This window comes from Danio rerio, chromosome 18 (assembly GCF_049306965.1).
Source record: "Danio rerio strain Tuebingen ecotype United States chromosome 18, GRCz12tu, whole genome shotgun sequence".
In the NCBI taxonomy this organism is placed as follows: Eukaryota; Metazoa; Chordata; class Actinopteri; order Cypriniformes; family Danionidae; genus Danio; species Danio rerio.
The window spans coordinates 37,460,808-37,471,899 of record NC_133193.1 but is presented as its reverse complement, the minus strand read 5'-3'; the positions used below and the strand labels follow the sequence as shown (position 1 = coordinate 37,471,899).

Below are 11,092 nucleotides of genomic sequence, written 5' to 3'. Positions count from 1 at the left end.
GTTAGGTGGATTTTATAAACCAAACTGGCTGTAGTGTACATATGGGTTTGAATGCAAGAGTGTATGGTTTTGGGTTGTGGGTGGAAGGGCATCTGCAGCGTAAAACATTTGCTGAATAAGTTGGGGGTTCATTCCGCTGTGGCGACCCCTGGTTAATAAAAGCACTAACTAAGCCGAAAAGAAAACGTATGAACGGATGAGTTTTCTAAATGCGATTGCTCATCCTGCACACTAGAGAGCAGCAGATCGGCGAGACTCCTCAAAGTCCCTGCGCATCAGTTCTACGTCACTGTTTGTGCTGACGCGGCGTAAGCGCTTCATCCATTCGATTCACATACGTGTCTATCTCTTTTCACCATAGCCGAGGATCGGAGAGAAGCATAGACTGCAGACATGGCACCCAAACCCAGCAGCAAACAGCAGTCAGAGGAGGATCTTCTTCTGCAGGACTTCAGCAGGAACCTGTCGGCGAAATCAACGGCGCTTTTCTACGGGAACGCGCTGATCGTGTCCGCGATCCCCATCTGTAAGCGGCTCGTCTGTTACTCATCATGACATTCCGTGTTAGATGTGTCTCAAAAGTGAGCTGTGTACCTAGAAAGTGTTCTATTCTATTCTATTCTATTCTATTCTATTCTATTCTATTCTATTCTAGAGTTTACCTCAAATGAGTTGTTTACCCCCCCCCCCCCCCCCCAAAAATAATTATGTAGACATTTAACGTTAACTTTCTTGTTTAGAATCTTTGAGTGTAAATTGTCTGATAAACGCGAAAGAAGATATTTTAAGGAAGGCTGGAAACCTGTAACCTCTGACCTCCAAAGTGCTTATTTTTCAGTTAGGAAAAGCTGATTTTTTTATTTATTTATTTAAAATTTAGCGTTTAATAAAATAGTACAGCAGAATTTAAAAAGGCTAACGTTAGTACATGTTAATTATAATGACGTATTATGAGAAGAACGTGACAATTGGTCATTTAACTTTCCTAATTGTGTGTAACGCTCAAATTTGAATATTGGGCTTGAAATCTCATTTTAATGACTACATAACAACATTTAATTGACCGTCAACAATGTTGTAAGTCAGAATGTATGAATATAAAAGCAACTTTACCTCAGTTGTGACACAATTCCTATATTGTTTACCACGCTGCTTTAAATATACGGTCTAAAATTGCATGCAAGTATGACTTTAAAGCATCATTACCACTATTTAACTTGATTGATTGAACATTGCTATACTCTTATAGCTTTTTGGCCACTTAAATGTTTCCCCTTTTTAGAATGTTCGAATGCAAAACCAACTTTACCTCAATTTACGTTTTTGGGTGAATCATTTAAGTTTGTTAAAGATTTTCGCTTTGTGCTTTATCTGTGTTTTCTGTTTATCTGTGTTCAATGTAATATGAACACCAATGCATGATGACATTGTTGTCTTACTTTTATACATTGATTCTTTTGTGAATAATTCTGCTAAGGAAAAGTTTCAGTATCGTCTTCAAAGCTGGCTCCTGCATTTGTGTTTGTGTTTGTATCAGGGTTGTTCTGGAGGATCTGGCATATGGACCTGGTTCAGTCTGCAGTGCTGTATGCAGTCATGACTCTGGTCAGCACCTACCTGGTCGCCTTTGCTTACAAGAATGTCAAATTTGTTCTCAAGCACAAGTAAGTATACCAGTCCGAAAACGCTCACAATGTTTCAGTGAATTTCAGAGTATTTTCTTTCTTTCTCTATCAGCTTTACTAGTTGGATAATGGAGAATACTGAACGGGTGTTTGTGGAACTGTGCTGTTTTCAGGGTCGCTCAGAAACGAGAAGATGCTGTGTCAAAGGAAGTGACTCGCAAGCTTTCTGAGGCTGACAACCGCAAAATGTCTCGCAAGGAGAAGGATGAGAGGTTTGTTTGTCTTAATTATTTAAAAAAAAAAATTAAAAACAGCTTTACATTATATAATGAATGAATTATTAATAATTAAGACGAATTAAGACATAGCCTAAACCTCAAAATCAAAGTTTTAGGCCTTAAGTCTTAAATTTACTGAAATATTTTGTTAAGGTCTTAAATCTTTTTTTAAAACAGGTCTTAATTTTCCTTCGTTAATAAATTGCTACCCAATCTGGCCAAAACCCATACAATCCTTTTCAATAAAACTTTAAACTCTTTATTTAAAAAGGTTATTTTTAACTCTGTTTATCATAAGGGTTTAATTGTTTTCCTTATAATAACATTTATTTAAAAGTGCTCCATGTATTTACTGCTGAGCACACCAACCTTGTCTGAGTGTTGTGTATAGAGTTTGTTTACTGTAGTTTAAAAAATTTGTAATACATCTGTTCATTTTTATTGTAGAGAGAGTTTGTTAAAAAAGTGTATATATACACAAGTAGAGCTTGCTTGTTTTTACACAATATTTAAAATATTTTGCTAAGAAATATCTAAAATATTTTAAAATATTTATATTGTGTTAAATGTATTCAATTATAATAAATATATATATATATATATATATATATATATATATATATATATATATATATTAGTGCTGTAAATTGATTAAAAAAAATTAACTAATTAATCGCACTTAAAAAAAATTAGTCGTGATTAATCGCATTTAAAAGACTGAAATTTGTAATTTTGGCTATTCGAGTGTAAAATTAATGTAAACGCAAGACAAATACTGTTTAAATTCAAAATATAATTCATTATTAGAATTTTTGTTTAACTTGTAACACAGATTTCTTCATGTAAACAACATACCCACAATAAACCATCAAGATACTGGCTTGACAGCCATATTTATTACAGAAATAAAAACACAGGCATGTTAATGCCATTTGAATTTCAAAACAATCAATGCCAATAAAGAAAACATTGATTTCCATGTTGGATTCTAAGTGGACTGAAAAAAATGCCAAAATACAGGAATTGCAGATATGGAAAATTATAATAATAATAATAGAGTATAGAAAATCTGTGCATGCCCTTGAATAGGTTTACCAACTCCCATTCTATAAAAGCACAAAAGCCATATAAAGGAAATAACGAGAGTTGACAAATTAAAAAAAACTACTTTTATTTATTTATTTATTATTAAAATAAAATTATAATCCACACTGGAAATGTGGGTGCCTGTGTGTTTTGAGGGAGCCTAATAAATAATGAACGTGACAAAAACTGCCTGCTGACGCACACAGTTAATGTTGATTAATAAAATAAAGATAAATAATAAAAGCAATGTGTCAGAGACCCTAAAAAATGTTTAACTCAACAATGAAACATCAAACGTAGCTAACAGCTTTTACATTGTCAATCAAATGAACTTAAACAATTAAAAAATGTAACAAATATTTGTTTGGGCAGAACTACAAAACTAAATGTAAAAAAAGTTGCTTAAGTTGCACACTACTTTGGTCATGTATAAATATCATTATAATATCCATATTGTATAAATATTATTGTCACTATAAGCCTACATCATGCTGACGATCAAAAACGCAATGTCATGATATCTCATGCGCTTGTCTTCTGACCGAGTGCATCTTAAAATACATGAATGACACCCGTCATAGAGCGTAAGAAGCAGACATTCTTTATAATTTGTAAAATAAAGACTTGCAGGTTGAGGAAACAGCATAGGAATTTGCCGCGGCCGTGGTGCAGATTAAAAGTTTAAAAAAGTATATGTATAAGGACAGATAGGTAACTAGATAGAATAGACAGGAGTATATTGATCTGTGCCCCGCTGCAGAGTGCAGACAGACGCAAAAGCCTGCTCTCCCGCGGCGCGGACCGGCGCATAAGAAATAGGCGGGACTCTTGGCTATTTTGACGAATACACACCAACGTTACACAGAGCCCAACATGGAAGTTTGTGATTGGGTCAGCCCAATGTCAATAAAGAAAAGAACCAATGGGCTGCAGATTATGTCACACGGCTGCTTTGTCCGGAAAAGAAACATCTTACTTTCAGAGCGTGACAGGTCACTCAGCACCGTCAATCACTGAGGCAGAAAAACATGACAGTCTGCTAAGTGTTTTATGGGCCGATCAGATCATAAGATGATCAGCCCGGCCCAAAAATTACGTTGAAACAGCGGGAAACTGCCGGGTCTGCCCCTGGCCACAACAGGAAAAAAAAAAAAAAAAAATGCGTTAATTGCGTAATTTAAAAAAAAAAAATTATTTCAAATTAATCGCATGCGTTAACGAGTTAATTTTGACAGCGCTAATATATATATATATATATATATATATATATATATATATATATATATATATATATATAATTTTTTTTTTTTTTATTATTTAATTTTTTATTTTATTTTTCTTGATAGGGCAAATAAAAGTCATTTTCATCTGGGACATTGGTGTCCCTTTTTAAAATTACTATGAATGCAATTTTAGACTCAAAGTCTTAAATTTACAAGAGACTACAAAAGTGCAAACTGTTCAGCGCAATGACAAAATGCTGTTTCACATTCACAACTGTAAATAAAGTTGACTTAGGGTAAATAAAGGTACAGTTCACACAATATTCTTACTATGTACTCGCATTCAAGTCGATTTAAACTTTTATAATTTTTTTTTCGCTGAACAATTAAAAAAATTCTGAATAACGCTGGAAACTTGTAAGAAAAAATCTATACTACCAATGACTGCTGTTTTCTAACATTTATCAAAATATGTTCCTTTGTGTTGAACAGAAAAAAAAGAAAGAAACTAAAACAATTTTGGTAAAAGTGGAGGAGTTGATGAGAGTTAATAATGATTACTATTTCAAAGTCTAAATTCTGAATGTACATTAAAACATTTAGATTGTAAAATATACTGGAACTACAACAGTTAAGCAGCCAAATAAATCTAAACAAATATGTCAAATATTTTACATATAATAAAATATTACATATAGGTTGTGTAAAAACAAAAATTGGTTCTATAATTTATTGTATTTATAATGCATCTTTTTAGAATGTACAAGTTAATTAAAGAAAAATCTCAAATGAATTATTATCAGTTTTATTTCTAAATACTACAGCATTTTTTAATGGTTCAAATTAAAAAAAAAAAATTTTCCCAATCTAGGTTTAGTGATTTTTAGTGTTTTCTTCGGCTTATTTAATTTAGTTAAGGCAACGTGATTTATTTTGTTTTACCTTTTATTTGAGTATTTTTATTAGGGCTGGGCGATTTTAAAAACTGTATCGGTAAAATAAAAAATGATTAAAAAAATGTTTGTTAAGAAGGTTCGGTATACACTATAGTTTTATCAAAATGTGGTTGCTGAGCTTGCGCCTTGGAAGGAATGCCAATAAGCTTAGGGTGTAAGTTTGTCATTTTCAGTGCAGGCGTGTGACTTGCGGTGCAAATAGGCAGCGACACGCATATTTTTCAGGCACACCTAGTTAATGTTGCAAGCGCACTGTGATTCATGTAATGCTCTGTTCACACCAGATGCAGAAGATGTGGATAAATTTCGTTATCCGCGCGTAAATATGCGTGAACATTTAAGATTACTCACTTCATTTGCGTGTCTAATCCACTTTAGCACAGACGCGGATTCGCGTCATGGGCAGGGCTTCTGTCTGCCCGGTGACTCATTGCTGAATGGTTAACGTAGATTTTATTGAGAAATTAACTGCCTTTATGTGCTTTATGAATGCTGAAAAACGGTGTTGATACATTTGGAGCAGTGTCTGACTCCACTAGATACTTTCAGAGGTGCACCCAGGTCTGTGAGCTCATAAAGTCCTACAGAAACTGAACCTGGATGGAGGCTTTCAGCGGTGCTTCTGACTAAGCTGAGCCCAGTTTGATGAGATGTTGTCGGTGTAGGCTGGAGGATTTTTTCCCCTGGACACCAACAACAGGCGCTACGTCATAATCACGGCCCCATAAGAGCAAGCTTCTGATTGGTTAACACAGCGCAAATGTCTGCTAAAGTTCAGATTTTCGAACTTGAGCGATTTGCGTGTTAAGCGCGTCAAACAAGCAAAATGCTCAATTTGCGCACCCCATTCCCGTGTATCGCGCTGCGCAATTTGCGTCAGTCGCACTTATCGTGCTGCACTTATCATGTAAATCAATCACGCTTGACAATTCTTCCGCGTCTGGTGTGAACAACATAAGTAGAACTAACCAATCGGCTTCATACTTTATGGAATATACACATTTCAGTAACGGTAATGGAAAACGCTTAATGGTCGCCTAGTTACAAAAAGACAGTGGGGGAGCATGAGAGCACAAAGCCCATTGAAAATGGTCAAGGAAACCACGCGCTCATGCTTTTCACATGCAAGTTTTGGGTTGTCATTGCCACTTCAGGTCAGGATAACAACACATGTGAAAATCAGTGCTGTATCGCATTAGTGAGGAAATTGTAAATAAAAAGGATGTAAGGATGTCGCCAGAGTGGCTTTTTGGTTTCTTTTCTTGTACATCCCAGTCACTAGCTCCCCATCTGAAAGATTTTTTTAGCATAGGTGTAATGTAGTCATTCAACTTCAAAATTTTTAATGTTGTTGCAATATGATATGTATTTGGATAATAATGCAAGTTGCTTTACTTCAAAGCTCAGATTTGACTCATCATTTGTTTTGTTGACGGAATTTGAGGTTTACTGTTTCATTATTATTCACACCTTAAAGTTTGCTTTGAGTGTTCAGCAAGAGTCTCTTTAGCACTTATGCTTATTTTTTTTATAAATTACATATTTTTGTTTAAATATTTTTGTTTTTGACTATTAAAACTATTTGCTTTGGTAATATTGGCAAGTAAAATTAAAGTGATTAAAATGTCCTGATATCCCTAAATGGATTCTAAAATATTCAATAATTATCCATATCAAAAAATATGTGAAACATAATATTATTTAAAGAAATTTTGCTACATCGTCCAGCCCTAGTTTTTATGTAACATGTTTTTATGTAAGTTTTATTTTTCAGTTTAAGTTAACTACACTGGTTATTATTAATGACATTGGTTGACCAATTCATAAGAAATTTGTTTATGTTTTGCCTTGGAGATGGCACAATAAATGTTTATTCTGTACCTTAGTGTAATTTATTGTTTTGCTGCAGGATCCTGTGGAAGAAGAATGAGGTGGCGGATTATGAGGCAACCACTTTCTCCATCTTCTACAACAACACTCTGTTTCTGTTGCTCGTCATCGTTGCCTCTTTCTTTCTGCTGAAGAACTTCAACCCAACAGTGTAAGTTAACTGTAGTGTTGACTGTTGAAGTTTGTTGATGGGTCGAGATGTTTACCGCTCTTAACATTTACCTTCTGTCTCCGTCACAGGAACTACATTCTGTCCATTAGTGCCTCTTCAGGTCTGATCGCTCTGCTGTCCACAGGGTCCAAATAAAAGACTGAATGAATCATGAGAAACCAAGGAACAAACAAATGAGAAGATCATGGGATTGAGAGAGTCAGTGTGTTAAGACTTTTTGTTTTGTGGGAGGTATCATTTCATCTGTTTATGTTTCATGAAATTTATGATCAATTAAGGCCTTTTTTTTTGTTTTGTACCAATAAAAGACTGTTTACTGATGTTTGTTGTCATATTTTACTGAAAAGTGGGGCAGAGATGAAATCTCAAAATAAAATAAAAAAAACATACTACAGTGCCTAAAGGATATTGTCATAACCCTTTGAAATACTTTATTTGTAACATTTTGAAGTCAAATAACTTTTCCAGCCTTTGAAATTAGGCATGGGACGATAAGTGTTTTCAAGGTCTACCGCTGTTTAGAAAAAGTCAAGGTTATAAAACCACCAAAATCTTCTGCTATATCGTTCCTAAGCTATGTGTAAGATTTTTTATGATAACAGTATCCCCAGCAGAAAATATATCCAAATATGCAATACAATATTAAATATACAATATTAAATTGTAAAGAAAGCTGTATTTTAAACTAATGAAGACAGCAGTGAATGATTAATTTTCATTATTCAGCCTGTTTACTGTTCCAAAATACTTAATGTTTAAACTGTAATAATCACAATACTGTAAAACAATGTTTTTTTTTATCCAAGCTGATCATACAGTTAGAAAATAATACCGGCCCGTGCCTATTTTAAATGTTTTTCTGCAACTTTATCCTGAAGGTCTTTTGAAAGCAGGGTGTAATGTGATTAACATCCTGCTTGGGGATAAATTTCTTGGACTTTATTTTTACTCCACCTTTGAGTGTGTCTGGAAAAAAACATTTCTATTATTATTATTTTTTTAAAGTACTAATACACACCTTCTGCATGTTTGTAGATGAGACATTGGGATCTGAGTGAGACCCTCATGTTGCAAATTGTAAAATAACAAAGTTATGAGGTCAGCCTGTTCATGTAATGGGGGTCACACAACAAAAATAAAATATCTACACCTACATAGGTAACCCAACAGTATTATGTCTTAACACACACACCCAAAAAAAAATAATTAAAGTGAGGTTCGAACTCAGGTCAGCAGCGTCATAACACAACGTGCTGACCACTCAAACACGATGGCTGTTAATGGTGTGTTTTGTATATCTTCCTCCAAAGCAGTCATGTTTGGAATCACCAGGATTTTCCTAGAGCTGCCCGGCCATCTAAGCTGGGTGATCAGGGGAGAAAGGCCTTACTCTGGGAGGTGATGAATAACTTGATGGTCAGCTCCAGCGTTGTTCAGTGCAGAGAGGAGAACCTTACAGAAGGACAACCATCTGTGCAGCAATCCACCAATCAGGCCTGTATGGTAGAGTGGCCAAACGGAAGCCACTCCCCGCCTGGAACTTGCCAAAAGGAATCTGAAAAACTCTCAGACCATAAGAAACAAAATTCTCTGATCTGATAAGGCTAAAATTGAACTCTTTGGAGTGAATGCCAGGCAGTACATTTGGAGAAAACTAGGCACCACTCATCACCAGGCTAATACCATCCCTACAATGAAGCATGGTGGCAGCATCATGCTGTGGGCATATTTTTCAGCAGCAGGAACTGAAAGACTAGTCAGGATAGAGAGAAAGATGAATGCAGAAATGTGCAGCGACATTGTTACGTAGCGGATGCACCCCGCTACGCACATAAGTTTAAGGATGACCGCTATAAAAAGTGGTCACCCGGAGTCCCCGTTCCTGTTCCCCCAAGCACACACACACAGGCCAAGTTGTCAATAAGGGGTATCAGATTTATTAAACAAAAAGATCAAAATCAGAATCAAGGAACAAAAAGGCCAAAACAACAAACAAAACAAGGTACGCTACCTAATATTAAACCTCTTACCTATACCAAAAATAAAATTCCATAAATAAAGCATACAATTCTAACCTCCATAACTAACCACAAAACAAGAGAAAACTGGACAAAAGAAAAAGGGCCTTCCCGTTGATCATTCAGCATTAAAGTAAATATTAGCCACAGCTAACACATGATACCGTCCTAGTACCGTATTTAACAGAGTATCTCACCAGATGACTTTGAAACAGGGTTGGAGAAAGGCATTAAATAATCAGCCACCGATAATGCAGGTTACCGTCCTATTACCGTATTTAACAGAGTATCTCACCGGATTACTTTGATAAAAAGGGTTTCAGACAGATCACTGCCGCACAGAGAACTCAGAGCGAGCCCACACACACACACACACACACACACACACACACACACACACACACACACACACACACACACACACACACACACACACACACACACACACACACACACACACACACACACACACACACACACACACACACACACACACACACACACACACACACACACACACACACACACACACACACACACACACACACACACACACACAAGCGAGGGGAAACAGGAAGAGAACTCGATGAGGAGCGTCAACGGCGTGCCTTTATAGCTGGCGCCGCCCCTCTCACAGCTGCACCTGATCTCCGCTCATGTGGAGAGAGAAAGAGATAGATAATGGAGGAAACACACAGGAACAATACACACTTGCATTGTCAAAATTAATGTTACTCAATATGTAACAGACATCCTAAATGAAAACCTTCTTCAGAGTGCTCTTGACCTCTGATTGGAGTAACAGTTCATCTTCCAGTAGGACACTGACCCTAAGCGCACCATCAAAATATCAATGGAGTGGCTTCACAACAACTCGGTGAATGTCCTTGAGTGGCCCAGCCAGAGCCCAGAGCTAAATCCTATTGAACATTTCTGGAGAGGTCTAAAAAAATGGCTGTACACCATCACTTCTAATTCAACTTGATAGAGCTTGAGAGGTACTGCAAAGAGGAATGGGCAAAAAAAATCCCAAAAGATTGGTGTGCCAAGCCTGTGGCATCATATTCGAAAAGACTTAAGGCTGTATTTGCTGCAAAATATGCATCAACAAACTATTGAGCAAAGGCTGTGAATACTTGTACATGTGATGTACATGTACTTGTACATGTACATGTGATTTTTTATTTTTTTTATTTTTAATAAATTTGCACAAAATCCCAAATATTTTTTCTAGATTTGTCACTTTGGGGTATTGTGTGTCAAATTTTGAGGAAGTGAATGATTTTAATCCATTTTGGAATAAGGCTGTAACATAAAATAGTGGACAAAGTGAAGTGCTATGAGTACTTTCCACATGCTCTGTGTAGCACAACAGTTTGTAATGTTTTGATTTAGTGGCTAATTCGTAATCATTCATACATTTTAGTACAATCTTCACATTTCCCAATGAGGGGGTAGTTGTGGGGTTTTGAGGCAAGCTTCTTTTTAAAAATTCATACAAATGAAATCATATTACTTCTTGCAAATTCATGAAAAAGTAAGATATTAAAAGGAGGCATTTACAAATTGATGATACACACTGCTGTCTTGCTTTATCTCACACACCACTATTTTAAAAGGTTATGAAAAACCAAATCAGTGTCTGACCATCTGAGATTAGACATGCATATGAATATTACGGTCCTAATTTTCATCACACTGGGAATATACTGTACTATTTGTTATTCACTAAGGCATCTGATTATTTTGACCTGAAACGTGACATCAAACTTAACGAGCGAAAAAGGAAGAAAAAAAGGTTATATGTCAATGATTTTTGTTCATTCACAAAGCTTTTCCGAGAA

General features: G+C 35.7%; 1 protein-coding gene across 1 annotated transcript; it reads left to right on the top strand.

Annotated features, from left to right (window-relative positions):
- Positions 1 to 380: 380 nt before the first annotated feature.
- ssr3 (signal sequence receptor, gamma) lies at positions 381 to 7,550 on the top strand. Its single transcript, NM_200053.1, is given in 5 exon segments — positions 381 to 526; positions 1,538 to 1,664; positions 1,799 to 1,897; positions 7,078 to 7,209; positions 7,299 to 7,550. Coding segments are annotated over 5 exon segments (558 nt in total). The 5' UTR covers positions 381 to 393; the 3' UTR covers positions 7,366 to 7,550.
- Positions 7,551 to 11,092: the final 3,542 nt, after the last annotated feature.